The sequence below is a fragment of the Onychomys torridus genome, chromosome 6 (assembly GCF_903995425.1).
Source record: "Onychomys torridus chromosome 6, mOncTor1.1, whole genome shotgun sequence".
Classification (NCBI taxonomy): domain Eukaryota; kingdom Metazoa; phylum Chordata; class Mammalia; order Rodentia; family Cricetidae; genus Onychomys; species Onychomys torridus.
In genome coordinates, this window is record NC_050448.1 from 72360888 (window position 1) to 72376823 (window position 15936).

Below are 15936 nucleotides of genomic sequence, written 5' to 3' on the forward strand. Positions count from 1 at the left end.
CAGACTACTTGAACAAGGACTTGAAACAAACCCTGCACTTTCTCATTATGCAGTGACTGGACAAATGATACAGGACTTGATAATTAACCCAAAAAATTTCTTTTCAGGATCCCCTAAAGATGTCTTCACCCCCAGAAAGCAGGAAGTAACTTTAAGAAAACGACACCCACATTCCCAAGAGATGGAATGGGAGGTTTTTGGTTGTTTAATAAGTTATGGATATTGTCATTGTTTATGACGGTTGGTTACAAGTTGTTAATTGTTAATGGTCAGAAAAAAGCTGAACAAGGAGATTAGATTCAGAGTTTTTGTTTAAAAAAAGAAAAAGAAAAAAGAGAATATAGATTTGAGGTAGATCATTGAATCTACTCTGAGAAAAAAAGATAAAGAAATAATAGGATAAATGGGTAGATCTACTCTAAAAAGAAAAAAGGGAAGATATAAAAATGACAAAAGGTAGAAAAAAGAGAATATATGATAAAAAGGTCAATTATTAAATCTGTTTTTAAAAAGAACTATTTGTTTTAAACAGGATAAATAATGAAATTTTTTTTGTCTGAGTTTATCAGATGTTACTGGACTGGACATTGTTACATATTAATTGAGTTTTTCATCTGAATCTGACAAATATTAATGGACTAGATATTGTTAATGTAATTTTTGACTATATATATTGTGTATATTTATTGGATATAGTTTTGTTTGTATTAGTTATAAGCTTTTTAAATTTTAGACAAAAAAGGGGGAAATGTGGTAGTATTGTGTTCCCCAAAATATTGTGCACCCTAATAAACTTATCTGGGGTCAGAGAACAGAACAGTCACTAGATACAGAGGCTAGAAAATGGTGGCACTCACGTCTTTAATCCCAGCACTTGGGAGGCAGAAATCCCTCTGGATCTCTGTGAGTTCAAGGCCACATTGGAAACAGCCAGGCATGGTGACACACGCCTTTAATCCCAAGAAGTGAGCCATTAATCCCAGGGAGTGATGGCAAAAACAGAAAGATGTATAAGGCGTGAAGACCAAAAACTAGAAGCATTTGACTGGTTAAGCTTTTAGGCTTTGGAGCAGCAGTTCAGCTGAGATCCATTTGGAAGAGGACTCAGAAGCATCCAGTCTGAGGAAACAGGATCAGCTGAGGAACTGGCGAGGTGAGGAAGCTGTGGCTTGTTCTGCTTCTCTGATCTTCCAGCATTCACCCCAATAACTGGCCTCAGGATTTGTTTTTATTAATAAGACCCTTTAAGATTCCTGCTACATGCTAGGACCAAGGTGACATAGAGAAGGGAAGGTTTATTTGGGACTACAGTTCCAGAGGGACAGGAGTCCATTGCCAGCACGTGGTGCTCACATCTCCAGCCACAAGCACAAAGAGAGAGCAATGGAATTAGAAATGGTGTGAGTCTTTAAGTTCTCCAGACTCTCTCCAGTGACACACTTCTGGCACCAAGGCCACAATTCCTAAACCTCCCCAAACAGCACCACCAACCTGGGAACCAAGTGTTCAAAACCCTGAGCCTGGGGTTGGGGGGTGGGGGACATGCTTGTCCCGACCTGCACATAGAGAAAAGGTGAAGAACAGATGGAGGATGGAGGTAGGCTGTTAGAGAGGGACAGGGACAATGGCACAGGAAGAAACTTTAATGCTCCTTTGCATGGCGAGGTACCAGTGCTTGACAAAAACTAATTAATATTTCAAATGAACTAGTAGAATTGTGAATGTTTCTAACTCAAAAGATCTGATATTTGAGGTGATGGAAATGCAAATTTCCTTGTTCTGACCATTATATTTCACATACATGACTGAGCTATACCAACATGTTAGTGACTTTTGCATTATGGTTACAAAACAGTGCCTGCCCCAGAGGAAGAGCCCTGGGTAAGTAATTGTTTAATGTTTGAGCCAGGTGCCTGGAAGCAATTCCAGATGTAATACCTGTGTTTGTTAAAACGTTGAAATACAGAGAGGACGCACCACAGGTAGGCCAGCCAAGGCACAGAGGGCTTAAGAAACTTCATTACGATTCTAGTGAGTCATCAGCCTTAACTGGCAGGTAGAGTAGTTCCAATGGTTTTGGGGTTGGTGCTCTGGTTATGTAATCATGATGTTTGTTTTATTCTTCCTGTTACTATTCTTCACAGAGGATGGCGGGCATCTGGCAAGCAACTCAACGAGATTAATGGTCACCAAATCACTCCTTTGTTTTTGAGTTTGCATTTGCAACTCCTACCAAAACAAGCGTGATCAGGCACAGGTCACCCAAGGTTATGTGTGCTCTCCTCTGTGTCCTTGCTCTCTGGGGTAACAGTAGTTTACTGGCAGCCTCCAGTGAGGCAGACATGAGGCTGTTAAGGTTGCAACCACGGAGAAAAGTTTGGGCTTCAGATGGTGTCAGTACCCTATAGTGAATCAGAATGAAAGAGACTTCGGTTTTCTTTCTCAAAAAAAAAAAATAAAATAAAAGGAAAAACTACATTCTGACTTTAATGTTATTATACATCTTTGGTATCAAATAACATAGAATATATTTGGGGTTTTTTGTCTGTTTGTTTTGGGTTTGTTTGTTTGTTTGTTTTTGAGACAGGGCCTTGGCTTCCCTGGAACTCACATTGTAGACCAGGCTGGCCTCAAACTCATAGGAAACTACCTGCCTCGGCCTCTCAAGTGCTGGGATTAAAGGCATGTGCCACCATGCCCAGCTGACATATAGTATATTTTAATAGGAGGCTGTCTTTCATTTATCCTTTGACAGTTTCACACATGTAAACAATGTATCTTAATCATATCCCCTCCCAGACACTAACAAGACACCCCCTCTATTTCATGCCCCCATACTCCTTCTTTTGAAACCCACCAGGTCCAGTGTGCTGCCTGATGAAATGTAGTGATCCTGACTTGACATTGTGCTGCCCTTAGGCAAGTCACCATAGTGGCTGTGAGCTCAGGAGTGCAGTAGCCATACCATATCAAAAGACAGCATTTCACAACACTCTTCCCCATCCTCTGACTCTTAGGTTCTTGCTACCTCTTCTTCCACGATGTCCCTTGAACCGTTCTAGTGGATAGGTGGTAATGATATGTCTCTTGAACCGTTCCAGTGGATAGGTGATGATGATATGTCCTTTGAACCTTTCCAGTAGATAGGTGGTGATGATATGTCCTTTGAACCTTTCCAGTGGATAGGTGGTGATGATATGTCCTTTGAACCATTCCAGTGGATAGGTGGTGATATGAATGTCTCATTTAGGACTGAGTACTCAGCACTCAACTTATTCCAACACTCTGACTAGTTGTGAGCCTCTGCATTGACAGCTGGCCACTGCAGAGGGGAACGCTTCTCTAGCCAAGGTTGAGAGGAACACTAACCTGTAAACTAGATAGTTAGAAGGCAAGTTAACAATGTGACCATTTAGCAAGGCTTTCCTAGATTTTCCACTAGGGTCTATGACATCCCAAGCCACAGACTTTCAGCCAAGTGTAGAGCAGACCTCAAACGCAATCCAAAATCAGTTGGTTACCCTCACAACCTCATCTGCTGTTGCACCAGTGGGCACATCTTGGCTGGAAGGTCAGTGTTGTAGGAAAATAGCACATAATAATTAAAAACCCAGTCACTTCAGAGAATTGATCCTCCTCTTTATTAAGGGCGTGACACCAGAATGCCATCACGTACATGTTTACAGACATAGCTTGGATATTTATTGTAGGCAATTCTGAACTGAGATTGACCTTTAGGGTTTTCGTTTGCCATGCTGATGCCTGGTTTCTTTTTTTTTTTCTTAATGCCTTTGACTGCCATTCTTTGCCATCGAATTAGTTCTATGCAATTTCACATGCTCTGTTCTCTATGGAGCAGTAGGTGCCTGTGCAGTCCACTACCCTCTGCAGATTCTCAGTGTGTTGACTTTGGAATCTAGCCTTCCAAACATATTTCCACATAAAGAGCAGGCTATCTAAATAATAAGGTTGAACAAAGGCAAAATGGTCCCCAAATGTCTTTGGACACTGGTTTCTCTAACTAAGACCACGACCCTGAGGATTCTTCCAACCTCCCTTTCTTTTTCCTAATTGGCAGGAACCCAAAGATATCCTCTGCCTTTACCCCTAAAATCCTAAGTCTTAGGTGTGAAAACTGAACACACCTGGTACAAATGTGCTCATGTTCCTAAGACACAATGGAATGTGAAGCCCAGGGACTTCTCCATCTTCACAAATGTTAAAAAAATTCTGTGTACTAGAATCTTTATAGTCAGTCAGTTTTAGTCATCAGAAAATGCTTCTGAAAGCCCATGGGACATAGTCATTTCAATGGGGAGAAATAATGTCACCTATCATATAAGGTGAAAAAAATGATTTATAAGAAACTAAACGTGGTGGCCATCGCTGGATCACAGTGGCCAAAGTGAAGGTTAATCCCTTTGTGACCTCCAACTGAAGCAAGAGCCGCAAATGGCATTTCAATGCACCTTCTCACATTGAAGGAAGATTATGTCTTCCCCTCTTTCCAAAGAGCCGAGACAGAAGTACAATGTTCGGTCTATGCCCATTCAAAAGAATGATGGAGTTCAGGTTGTCCGAGGACACTACAAAGGCCAGCAGACTGGCCAAGTGGTCCAAGTGTCCAGGAGGAAATAGTCATCTGCATTGAACAAGTGCAGCGAGAAAACACTAATGGCACACTGTCCGTGCGGGCATCCACCCCAGCAAGGTGGTTAACATCAGGCTAAAGCTGGACACCAAAAGATCCTGGAAAGAAAAGCTGAGTCTCACCCAGTAGGAAAGAGGGGCAAACACAAGGGAGAAACAATTGAGAAGATGCAGGAGTAGGGGCATTTCATATACAACTTTCATTAAAGACTGCTTAAGTTTTAAAAAAAAAAAAAAGGAAAAGAAACTACATGTGAATCTGAATGTCCAAGAGTCCTGTGAAGGACCCAATGTCTTTCGTTGAGAATCACACAGTGTCTGAATTTCCCCAGTGGAGACAATGAAATCAAGTGTTATCCCTCAAGCAGGAGGTTGGGGTTGGGGAGTGGTGGTGGCGCACGCCTTTAATCCCAGCAGTACTTGGGAGGCAGAGGCAGGAGGATCTCTGTGAGTTTGAGGGCAGCTTGGCCTACAGAGCAAATTCCAAGACAGCCAAGGCTACACAGAGAAACCCTGTCTCAAAAAGAAAAAAAAACAAACAAAACTGTATTCCCCTACTGGGGAATACAGTCCACCATGTTCTATGACTTTCAGAGTTTATTATTTTCTTCATATAGTTCTTAAATATTTCTCTCTGGAATATTCTTAGGAACTTTTAGTTTTGCTTGCTATTGTCAATGAGTCCCATATTTTCTTACGTCTTCTGGATGGTACAGATGAAAGTCGTAGACTCATGAATGTTGGTGGTGTGTGTGGAGAAGGGGGTTGATTCAGCTAGCTGCGTTTGGGGTGTTGGCAGGAGTTTGTTGACAAGCGGCAGGAAGACAGTGCTGTATCAGATTAGACACTTAAGCCTTTTAGTAGAAACCTCCTGAGGAATCTCAGGAAGCAAAACACTTAGTTGGAGCTTCTGATCCACAGAGCATTCCAAGCAAAACCCGTTTGGGGAGTGTGACTTTTGAAGAGAACGTGTTTAATTGGTTTACTGTTTTAGTGGATTGCTCTTTCTTTCTTTGTTTTGGAGTGTGGGTTTTGGAGAACATGGTTTCATTTGGGGCGTGTGAACCCAGGTAGTAACTTTCTGGAATTTGACAGATTGCCTCTTTTAATTGACTAAAAGCGGTTACCTGAAGGACAGTAATTGTTTTGGTTTACTTGGGTGGGGGTGTTTAACACCATATAGATGGCTACAGATCCACTTTTTAAAAGTTAGTTGAGACTTTCAAAGGTTACTCTTCTGTACTTAAGTACTCTTAGGTACATTTTTTAAAAGTTGGATCATTTGTGGAGATGAGTTAGAACTTTTTAGGGAACATTTCTCTCTGTGTTGGTGATGTCCCCTGTAGTGTGTGTGCTGGGTACAGTCCAGTCTTTGGAGACTGTGGCCTTCTTGATCAAGAGGACAAGTGACGTATCACAGAGGTCCCATAGACCCCTGGGTGTTGCATGTCAGCTATCCTTTTAGTGACTTATCATTATCAGTGTAATGCCTCTAAGCTTCTGTAGTTAAAGATGCAGAAGGTTTTTTTTTTTTTTTATCATTTTGTACTTTTAACCTTTGTGTAATATTTAAATAAAACGCTGTTTAAGAAAAATCTTGATTTTTTTGTTGTTATTATTGGACTGTTTACTCAAGTGGTTAAAAGTCTAACAAAGTTAGCAAAAACACAAGTAATTATCTTTATTGAGTATATATTTTTCTATTTTTAAGTCAGCTTTTGTAAATATTAGCATGAGTGGATCAATATAACCTTAGGAATTTGAATAACCTTTAATCATTAACCACATCTTACCTAAGTCTCATCCTCTATTAACATTCCACAACTCAGATTTTTTTGTGACTTGGCTTTATACATTTTGGGGAGCTGTTTTTATTTTTAATTATTTAGAACAAAAATCTTATATAAAATTTATCTTTACTTAAAGGATTTTACCCCTTTCACCAAAAATATAATTTTATCTGTATACCCTTCAACATCTCCCTTGCCTACTTACTGTATTTTAATTTTATTTTATATAAAGAAAAGATGAATCTAAATTACATACATGGCACAATGCAGCAAATTAAGATTACCTGTACACATATTGTTAAATTTATGAGATTCTATGTCTGATTTAAAGAAGTGACTCATAAAAAGAGAAAGTGACTTGTGGTGATGGTAAGATTGGTAATGAAGAGAGTGATGGTGCACCCCATCGGCACCTGGTGCCCCACATGTTCACTGCAACAATAAGGAGGACAAACGTCTTCAGTATCTAAAACTGCAATTATGGGGTAACGTTTAAAGGGCCCTGGCATCTCATAAATCCAGAGACTATGCCACTTACGTTTTGTGTGATGTGGGGAATTCTTTGTGATAGTCATATTTTGGTTTTGAATGACTTTGTTAAGTAGATAACTGCCTTTGTTACTATTCTGTTGCTGTGAAGAGATACCATGACTGAGGCAGCTTACAGAAGAGAGCGTTGAATTTGGGGGCTGGCTTACAGAAGAGAGCGTTGAATTGGGGACTGGCTTACAGTTTCAGAGGATGAGTCCATGACCATCATGGCAGGAAGCATGGCAGCAGGCAGGGGCCATGGCATTAGAGCAGTAGCTGAGAGCTTATATTTGATCCATAAGCACCTAGCAAATGAGAGAAAGAGACTGGGCCTAGAGGTGGGCTTTGGAAACTTGAGGCCTCCCCTCCCCTCCCCCGTGACACACCTTCTCCAATGAGGCCACACCTACTAATCCTTCCCAAAACAGTTCTACCAACTAGGGACCGTACATTCAAATAAATAAGCCTATGGGGACTATTCCCACTCAAACTACCACATTAGCAAGCTAAAGGAAAAGACTGAATCATGTGTGAGAGATATACAAACAGTAAGACACCACGGAACTAGGTGCTCAAAACATCAAGCAGAAATCAACTGGGGAATCCCCATTGAGTTGGTTAGCTGGAGTTTTCAATAGAGTCCTGGTGGAACAGAGTGATTTTTTTAGGGTAAGGCTCTTAAGTACAAATAACAGAAGACGGTAACAACCTCACATTGGAGGCTTACAGACTTCTGGTAGAACTGGCTGGGGATGCCCCATTAAGGCAGTAAGCTGGTGTTCCTGATATGGTCCCAGACAGAGCAGGGTGTTCCTTATGGTGAGGCTGCCAAGTAAATGAATGAATAGTAATAGGGATAAAAAGAAGAATGCATGAGCAATTTAAGGGCCAAACATAAATATTTAATTATATTAGTAAATTATAATGTGCTGTTTAAACTCACTAAAAAGCCACCTCCCTCCACAAACATGACTCCCGACCCCCATTCCAGACTCAAACATGTTTGTCTCAAAGTGTCCTCCAAGAGTACACATAAAAGATAGATTGCTCCCCCTAACACAATAACAAATTAAAACAAAACAAAACAAAAGCTCCAAATTAAAACATCATGACTTGAAAACAATTTAAAAGGGGGCTGGGGAGATGGCTTAGTGGTTAACTCTTGGCCAAAAAAGCCTGAAGACTGGAAACCATGTAAATGCCAGGTGGGCATGATGGTGTGCCTGTATTTCCAGTCACAGAAGGCAGAGATGGGATCCCCAGAGCATGCTGGCTAGCAACTCTAGCCATACCAGCAAACTCTGGTTTGACTGAGAGACCCTGCCCCATTGAATAAGGTAGACAGTGAACAGGATGATTCCCAAGCATCAGCCTCAGGCCTCCACTGTTGGGATTTGAATTAAGATGATGTGAGAACGTAATGAATTTGTGACTCAGGTGTGAGATCATCTGATGTTGATAATTCTCAGGAAAGGAATTTGGAATATCCTCAAAATATAAGAAGGAACACAGGAAGCCTGCGACCTTCTTCAGTTTCTAGGGAGCAATTAGGGTAAATGATGCTATCACACCTCAGATGTTTGTTGAAGACAAATAACATTGTTGTGCTTTCTATAACCTTGACCGTGCTGGGCTGTGAAGCAGGCTTCTCTGCCTAACTGTGAGCTCCTAAGTCTGTTACCAAAGGGGTTGTAATAGGAAAACGAGCCTTGTCCATGTTAATTACACTCAAGTGCTTGGCTCTCTTGGGTCCCCTGCTGCCCCCTCCAGCTCCTCTGGCATTAATCAGGAGAGGCAACTTGACCAACCTCTCCCACGACACATTCACACCTACCCGAGTGCCAGCGAGCGCGCGCGCGCACACACACACACACACACACACACACACATACACACACACAAAATGTGTGCTACACAACATGGAAAAAATAAAAACCTAAAAGATAAGCCATTTCCAACAAAGATCATCATTGTTTGTCTCGTAATATAAAAATACATTTAAAAAGTGAAAAGTTCAGCCATAAAATACTCATCCATTAGAAAAAAAGCTTCAATCAAAACTCCAGCTAACTGCCTCCGGTTCCTCGGTTGGTTTCTAGAAGCTGTGGCAAGCATTCACTTTAATAATGTTATCTCTATTGTTGCTGTTTGTTCTAAGTCTCACGGGGAACACTTTCTTCTCAAAAAGAAATTTCACTGTGGTAAAGCTGTTGGTTTGACCTCTACAGAAGCTATGAAGCCAGACACTATGGTTAACCTTCATAATGGCCTTAGAATCACTTAGGAAATTAGTGGGCACAACTGTGGGTCTGTCTGTGAGAGCATTTCCAGAGAGGATTCAATGAGGGGCAAGATCCACCCTGATCACGGGCAGTGTTGGAGAATATTATTCTAAGGTGTGTTACTTTTGTTTGTGATGTATTTGTTTAACTCTGTGAAATTGTGTTACTGTGCCTGTCTAAAACACCTGATGGTCTAATAAAGAACTGAACGGCCAATAGCAAGACAGGAGAAAGGATAGGCAGGGCTGGCAGGCAGAGAAAATATATAGAAAGAGTAATCTGGGAGGAGAGAGGAAGCAGCCAGAGGAGGAGGAGAACTCCAGGGGCCAGCCACCCAGCTACACAGCAAGCCATGAAGTAAGAGTAAGAATTACAGAAGTAAGAGAACGGGAAAAGCCCAGAGACAAAAGGTAGATGGGATAATTTAAAGTTAAGAAAAGCTGGCAAGAAACAAACCAAGCTAAGGCCGGGCATTCATAATTCAGAATCAGCCTCCACGTGATTTACTAGGGAGCTGGGTGGTGGGCCCCCCAAAAGAGTAAAACATAACAAACAGCAGGGCAGTTCTATCCAGCAGGGCTTGGGCAGGCTCTTGCCCCCCCTCTGTTGTGTGGCACCAGCATCCCTCCTGTTGTGTGGCATCAGCATCCTCCTGTTGTGTGGGTCCCTGTTTGTGGTGGCACAGCATCCGTCCTGTTGTTGGGTACAGCATCCTCCTGTTGTGTGGGCACAGTCATGCATCCTCCTGTTTGTGTGGCAACAGCATCCTCCTGTTGTGTGGCACATGGCAATCCTCCTGTTGTGTGGGCATCAGCATCCTCCTGTTGTGTGGCACAGCATCCTCCCTGTTGTGTGGCACCAGCATCTCCCTGTTGTGTGGACAGCATCCTCCTGTTGTGGTCTGTTGTGTGGCACAGCATGCTCCTGTTGTGTGGCACAGCATCCTCCCTTTTTGGTGGCACAGCATCCTCCTCGTTGTGTGGCAACAGCATCCCCTTCCTGTTGTGTGGTACACGGCATCCTCCTTTTGTGGTCCCCCTGTGTGTGGACAGCAGCCTCCTGTTTGTGTGGTACAGCATCCTTCCTGTTGTGTGGCAGCAGCATGTTGTGTGGCACAGCATCCTCCTGTTGTGTGGTACAGCATCTTCCTGTTGTGTGGTACAGCATCCTCCTGTTGTGTGGTACAGCATCCTCCTGTTGTGTGGCACAGCATCCTCCTGTTGTGTGGCACAGCATCTTCCTGTTGTGTGGTACAGCATCCTCCTGTTGTGTGGCACAGCATCCTCCTGTTGTGTGGCACAGCATCCTCCTGTTGTGTGGCACAGCATCCTCCTGTTGTGTGGCACAGCATCCTCCTGTTGTGTGGCACAGCATCCTCCTGTTGTGTGGTACAGCATCCTCCTGTTGTGTGGCACAGCATCCTCCTGTTGTGTGGCACAGCATCCTCCTGTTGTGTGGCACAGCATCCTCCTGTTGTGTGGCACAGCATCCTCCTGTTGTGTGGCACAGCATCCTCCTGTTGTGTGGCACAGCATCCTCCTGTTGTGTGGCACAGCATCCTCCTGTTGTGTGGCACAGCATCCTCCTGTTGTGTGGCACAGCATCCTCCTGTTGTGTGGTACAGCGCTGTAACTTCCCTCATGTGTTTGCTATGTTTCCATATCATTTAGACCACATACTTGGCAGGAGTCTTCCTGAGGCAGCAAAATGATTCTCCAAGTTAATGACTTAGTTTTTAAATTCACTTTAAAGTAGTAGAAATAAACCATGTGATTATAGTTGAGTTTTAAAAAAAAAAAGGACAACAAAGGAGTGAAGAAATGGCAGAAGGGCTTGATGCTAAATAAGTTAAAATATCCTCAGGCGAGGGCAGCTTGTGTGGAGGCTGAGAGTCCATGCTGGAGCCAGGCCGCTGGGGTGTCCCTGTGTTGGCCTCCATTTCTTTCTCTGTGTCCAACGGGTTCCTTACCCTGTTTTTAAGTAAAATTTTCAAAGTTTTAAAAGAAAAAGGAATGCAGAAATTGTGTGCCCATGCTTTGATCTCTGGCACTGATCTGGAAGCTCCTATACCTAGGAAGCGCAAAGAGCTTGTCACTGCGCCCCCAATCCCAGCCTCCAGCCCCCAGCCCCAGCAGTCAGCTCAGCTCACTGCGATCTTAAATTCCCACTGTAGTGGTGAATCCAGTATCACCTGGTCTCTGAAGTGGGGAGAGGAGAAGGAGCCAGGACAGAGCAGAAAGTGAACTTTCTTCTTCTTAGCATTTGGAGGAAGGTTAGCTTTTGAAGTTTAGCGGGCCTTTATCACTTTAAAAACAAAAGCAGGAAGTTGAAAGCGAACCCAGAAAGAAAAGTGGGAAGGGACGGAGCTGGAGGGCCGCTCTCCCTAAGCAGGTGCTGCTGGAAAGCTGTAGATTAAAACATATACAATATTATTGTTTTCATTTCTTCCCAAAGCAGCTTATTGAGCTGTTTTCGTTTCTGGAAGAAGGGTGCACGCCCTCGAGGGGGCGGGATAGGAGGAGGGACGGTACAGCCCCTCCCCATTGGCTCCTGCTGTGTTTAGCTGAGACACTGCTGCTCTCCTGGGAGTGAACCCAGTGCTGGTGGAGGATCACCGCCCCCGTGAGCAGGTACCTTCCCAAGAGGAGTCACCTCCTGGCCCTCAGATGAACCTCTTGATCTATGTATTTGTGTGCCATGGCCAGGGTCTTCCATGTGGCCTGAAGTGTGTTCACTCTTTCTTGTCATTCTTTCTCTAGGACAAGTGACACTGACCCAGTCCCTGAAGCACCATGACCAAGAAAAGGGTCGCCATAATTGGATCAGGAGCAAGCGGGCTCACCTGTATCAAGTGCTGCCTGGAAGAAGGCTTGGAACCTGTCTGCTTTGAAAGGTCTGATGACATTGGAGGCCTGTGGAGGTTCCAGGTAAATCTCCCGAGCCCCTCGGGCTGAAGGACTCCTTTCAACTCCCATATGCAACTCCTGTGTTATCCCATACATGGAATAAGGAAGAGCAAGACATGACTGAATTCTGCCCTGGCAGATGTCACCTCAGATTGGAGGCCTGTTCCTTTCTCTAGGCTGGTTACAACACAAATGTCACTTCTTTTCCCTTTCCTGTTGCCACGAAAATGGCACATGCACCTAGGGTTTTGTTTGCTTGTGTGTTTCTCAACTTGTGCTACTCAAAAACGGGAAACAATCTGAGAAGCAGAGAAGTAGCAAACATTAGGAGCTCCTGGCTTGCTCCCTGTCCGTGACAACAGATAATGAGCCAAGTGGCCGCTTGTAATTCTTTCAATCTTCTTTTCTGTTAAAAGCAGTTCCCGGAATGGGGCTGGAGGGATGGTGCGGCAGGTAAGAGCATTCGCTCTGGACCCATTTGACAGCTTACAAGCTCCAGGGGACCTGACACCCTCTTCTGACCTCCTCAGACACCAGGTGTGAACATAGTGCACACACATGCAAGTAGGCAAAACACTCACACATATAAAATGAAAAGAAATCTCTCTCTCTCTCTCTCTCTCTCTCTCTCTCTCTCTCTCTCTCTTTTAAGTCTTGGGGCTAGGGAGATGGCTTTTCTGGAAAATGCTAAGTGTTTACTGCTGGAAGACCTGAGTTCCATCCCAGCACTCACGAGGAAATGAGGGGAGGAAGGAAGGAAGAAGGGAGGAAAGAAAAGGAAAGAAAGAAGCCTAGTGAAGCCGCATGTTGGGGACTCAGAGATAGGATTCGTGAGACTTGGGGGTTACCCAGCAAGCCAGGCTCCAGGCTCAGGAAAATGCAGTCTCAAATACATAAGGTGAGGAGCAATGAAGGAGATCACCCAGCATTGATCTTTGAGCTCTACCTGTACCGTGCGTGCATGCACACCCCAACACAGAGAGACAGACATGTACACACATTCCTTCTCACTTGAGGTAATCCTGACAATCCTTGTCCTTGAATAGAATATAAAAATAAGATTTCTCAGGACAGCCAGGGCCGTACAGAGAAACCCTGGTTCGAAAACAACAATAATGCCGTTTACTTTGAACTTCTCCTTCCCTTGAGAAGAGAAGGTCAAATTCCTCGGCCTTTGCCCCTGCCACTAGTCTCTCTTTAGTATGCTAGGTTTCATCTGAACCCTGTGCATATACAACTGGGCAAGTTGTTCATGAAAGTTAAAATAGCAGCCGGACACAGTGCTGGACACCTTTGATCCTAGCACTCAGGAGGCAGAGGCAGGTGGATTGCTCTGAGTTGGAGGCCAGCCTGGGCTGCACAGTGAGTTCAAGACTAGCCAGGGCTGTGTAGTGAGACCCTGTCTCAAACAGAGAAAGAAAACTTTCTTCTGCAGTTAGAGTTGTGCTTATAACATGACTATCAACCACCTTCGCTGATTTCCAGACTGGCATGCACTGAGCTTGCCTCCTCAACTCATTTTCTGAATAGTGTTGAAGTGTCATGGATGTGTTTCAATTTTCCTAAAATCTAGCAGCGCCAGCCACCTCCTTAGAAGTAGCTTCATGCCACTCTGCAGTTGGACAGAAGTGCAGTCCTGCATCGTGGCTCTGGACAGACAGACATCCACTCTGGCATTGGTCCTCAATCAGAGGGAGAAAGGATTCCCTTAGGAGACCCCCATTCCTTTATCAGCCTTGGGCGTGGGCTGGAAAGCTTTTTAATTAGGATTTTTTGCGATCAACAGAAGGTCTATCCTTGAAATGCAGTTAGAACATAGGTTAGGGCTGGGAACACAGTTTTAGCTTCAAAGCCTTTGTATATCATCTAGAAGGAGTGTGACTTTGGGGAAATCACTTACCTTCTCCATGTCTGCTGTTTCTACAAGAAAGAGCTCACATAGTGCCTACTTTATAAAGTGGCAGGAAGTGACTGAGTGTACTGGTCACTTCTGACAATGCCTGAGTGTATGGTGCGGCATGCCAGATATTATTCAGTAGGCCTAGACTGGGACCTGCACCCTCAGTATCTCTGCTAAGCAACAGAGCCAGGTTAGTAATTCCCACACAAGCATGAAACTAATACATGAAGGGAGGAAGTTGGGAGAGTACCCAACATCACGCCAGAATATCAGGTTTGTGATTTTTATTGCGAAAGTGGCTTGAAATGATTGTCTGCTAAAGATCTAATAACATTTATTTTCTGATTGTCCTCTTGGCAGAATTTCACCATCTTATAAAAGAATCAATCAGCTGTGTTTTGTCATAATGCCTTGGCTTCTTTCAAAACAGCCATGTCTTCACAGCTCAGCATTACATTCTAGAGCCACTCAGGATATGCCATGTATTAGCCTCCCAATATACTTATGTTTAAATCAGTTCCTGAGCCAGGAGTAATGGCCCACAGCCTTTATCCCAGCACTCAGGAGGCAGAGGCAGGCAGATTTCTATGAGTTAAGATTAAGTAAGTAAGTAAATAAATAAATAAATGACTTTAAAATTCTAGCTGGGGCATTTAAAATACAGTGGCCCATACCTTTGATCCCAGCACTTGGGAGGCAAAGGTAGTCATATCTCTGTGAGTTCAAGGCCAGCCTGCTATATATAGGGAGATCCAGGACAGCCAGAGATACATAGTAAGACCCTGTCTCAAAAACAAAACAAACAAACTAATTAACTAACTAACGAGTCCCCGAGGAACATACTGTACCGGTGTCTGCTCAGGATGCTCCAGGAGCTAAGAACCTTCATTCTCAACCTCGTCCATCACATGGTTGTAGAAGCTGAGATAGTGGAACACCACGGCTTACTAGACATTTCACAACTTATAGTGGTTTCCCGAGAATTTATCTATTGAAATCTCTTTGTCACCATCCTGCTTATATTAATTGGAGTCTTGCTGTCCTTCCCTTGACACCACCAGCTTAAAGTAATTGGTCAGTTAACTGTGGGTGTCTTGTATAGACTCGATCCCAGCACTTTGGGGCTCTTCCACTGGCACCAAGTATCCAGTTAAGAACAGCAGCGTTCCCTTTTTAATGCTGAGTCCTTGGGATTTGGATATTTTCTTTCCTTCTCAGACGCCGCTATTTACATTTCCCTATTCCTCCTTGCTTCACCTATCACGTAAGGATATTTTCAGACGCCACCCTTTGCATTTTCCTGTCTCTGCTCTTTTCTGTTGATCGTGCCAAACTGGTATTGTCCTTCATGTTATGGATGAACACTTTCTGATACTAACTTCGTAAGTTTTCTTAAGGCAGGGTGGCTCACATCTGTGACCCCAGCACTGGGACCTCGCCTAGTTCCCCTATGGTTAGCATCTTACACTACAATGACACATTTTTTTCATGACCAGTGGGCCAGGACCCATAAGCCCATGCTTCACTTGGATTTACTTAGTTCTTCCTGATGCTGATTTTGTTTGTTTCTTTTTTGTTTTGTTTCTATTCCGGGATCCCTATAATATTGGGTAGTCATGTCTCTCTAGGCCCCTCTTGGCTATGATGATTTCTTATACTTTCTTGCTTCCTTAGTTTTGATATCCTTGGCAGATCTGAGGAGGACTGGTCGGGTATTCTGTAGACTGTCCTCCTTGGAATGTGCCTGATGTTTTTCTCATGGCTAGTCTGAGGTTCTTCAGTTTGGAAAGGGTGATCCTGCAGGTGAAATCCTGTTCTTAGTGTCATTGTTCTTGTTGTGACTTGGCACAGTTTGTGTTAACCTTCGTGTCCTAACT

The 15936-nt window shown here is 43.7% G+C and overlaps 1 protein-coding gene across 2 annotated transcripts in view; it reads left to right on the forward strand.

Annotated features, from left to right (window-relative positions):
• The window catches only part of Fmo5 (flavin containing dimethylaniline monoxygenase 5), a 41423-nt gene that overhangs the window by 5871 nt on the left and 19616 nt on the right, over nt 1-15936 (forward strand). The window contains exons 1-2 of one of the 2 annotated variants that reach the window (XM_036189280.1): nt 11507-11883; nt 12013-12180. In XM_036189280.1, the coding sequence (XP_036045173.1) occupies nt 12046-12180 (135 nt within the window). In that variant the 5' untranslated portion in view covers nt 11507-11883; nt 12013-12045. Of the gene's footprint in view, nt 1-11506; nt 11884-12012; nt 12181-15936 lie in introns of those variants that run through there. The other variant, XM_036189281.1, reaches the window with a different exon arrangement.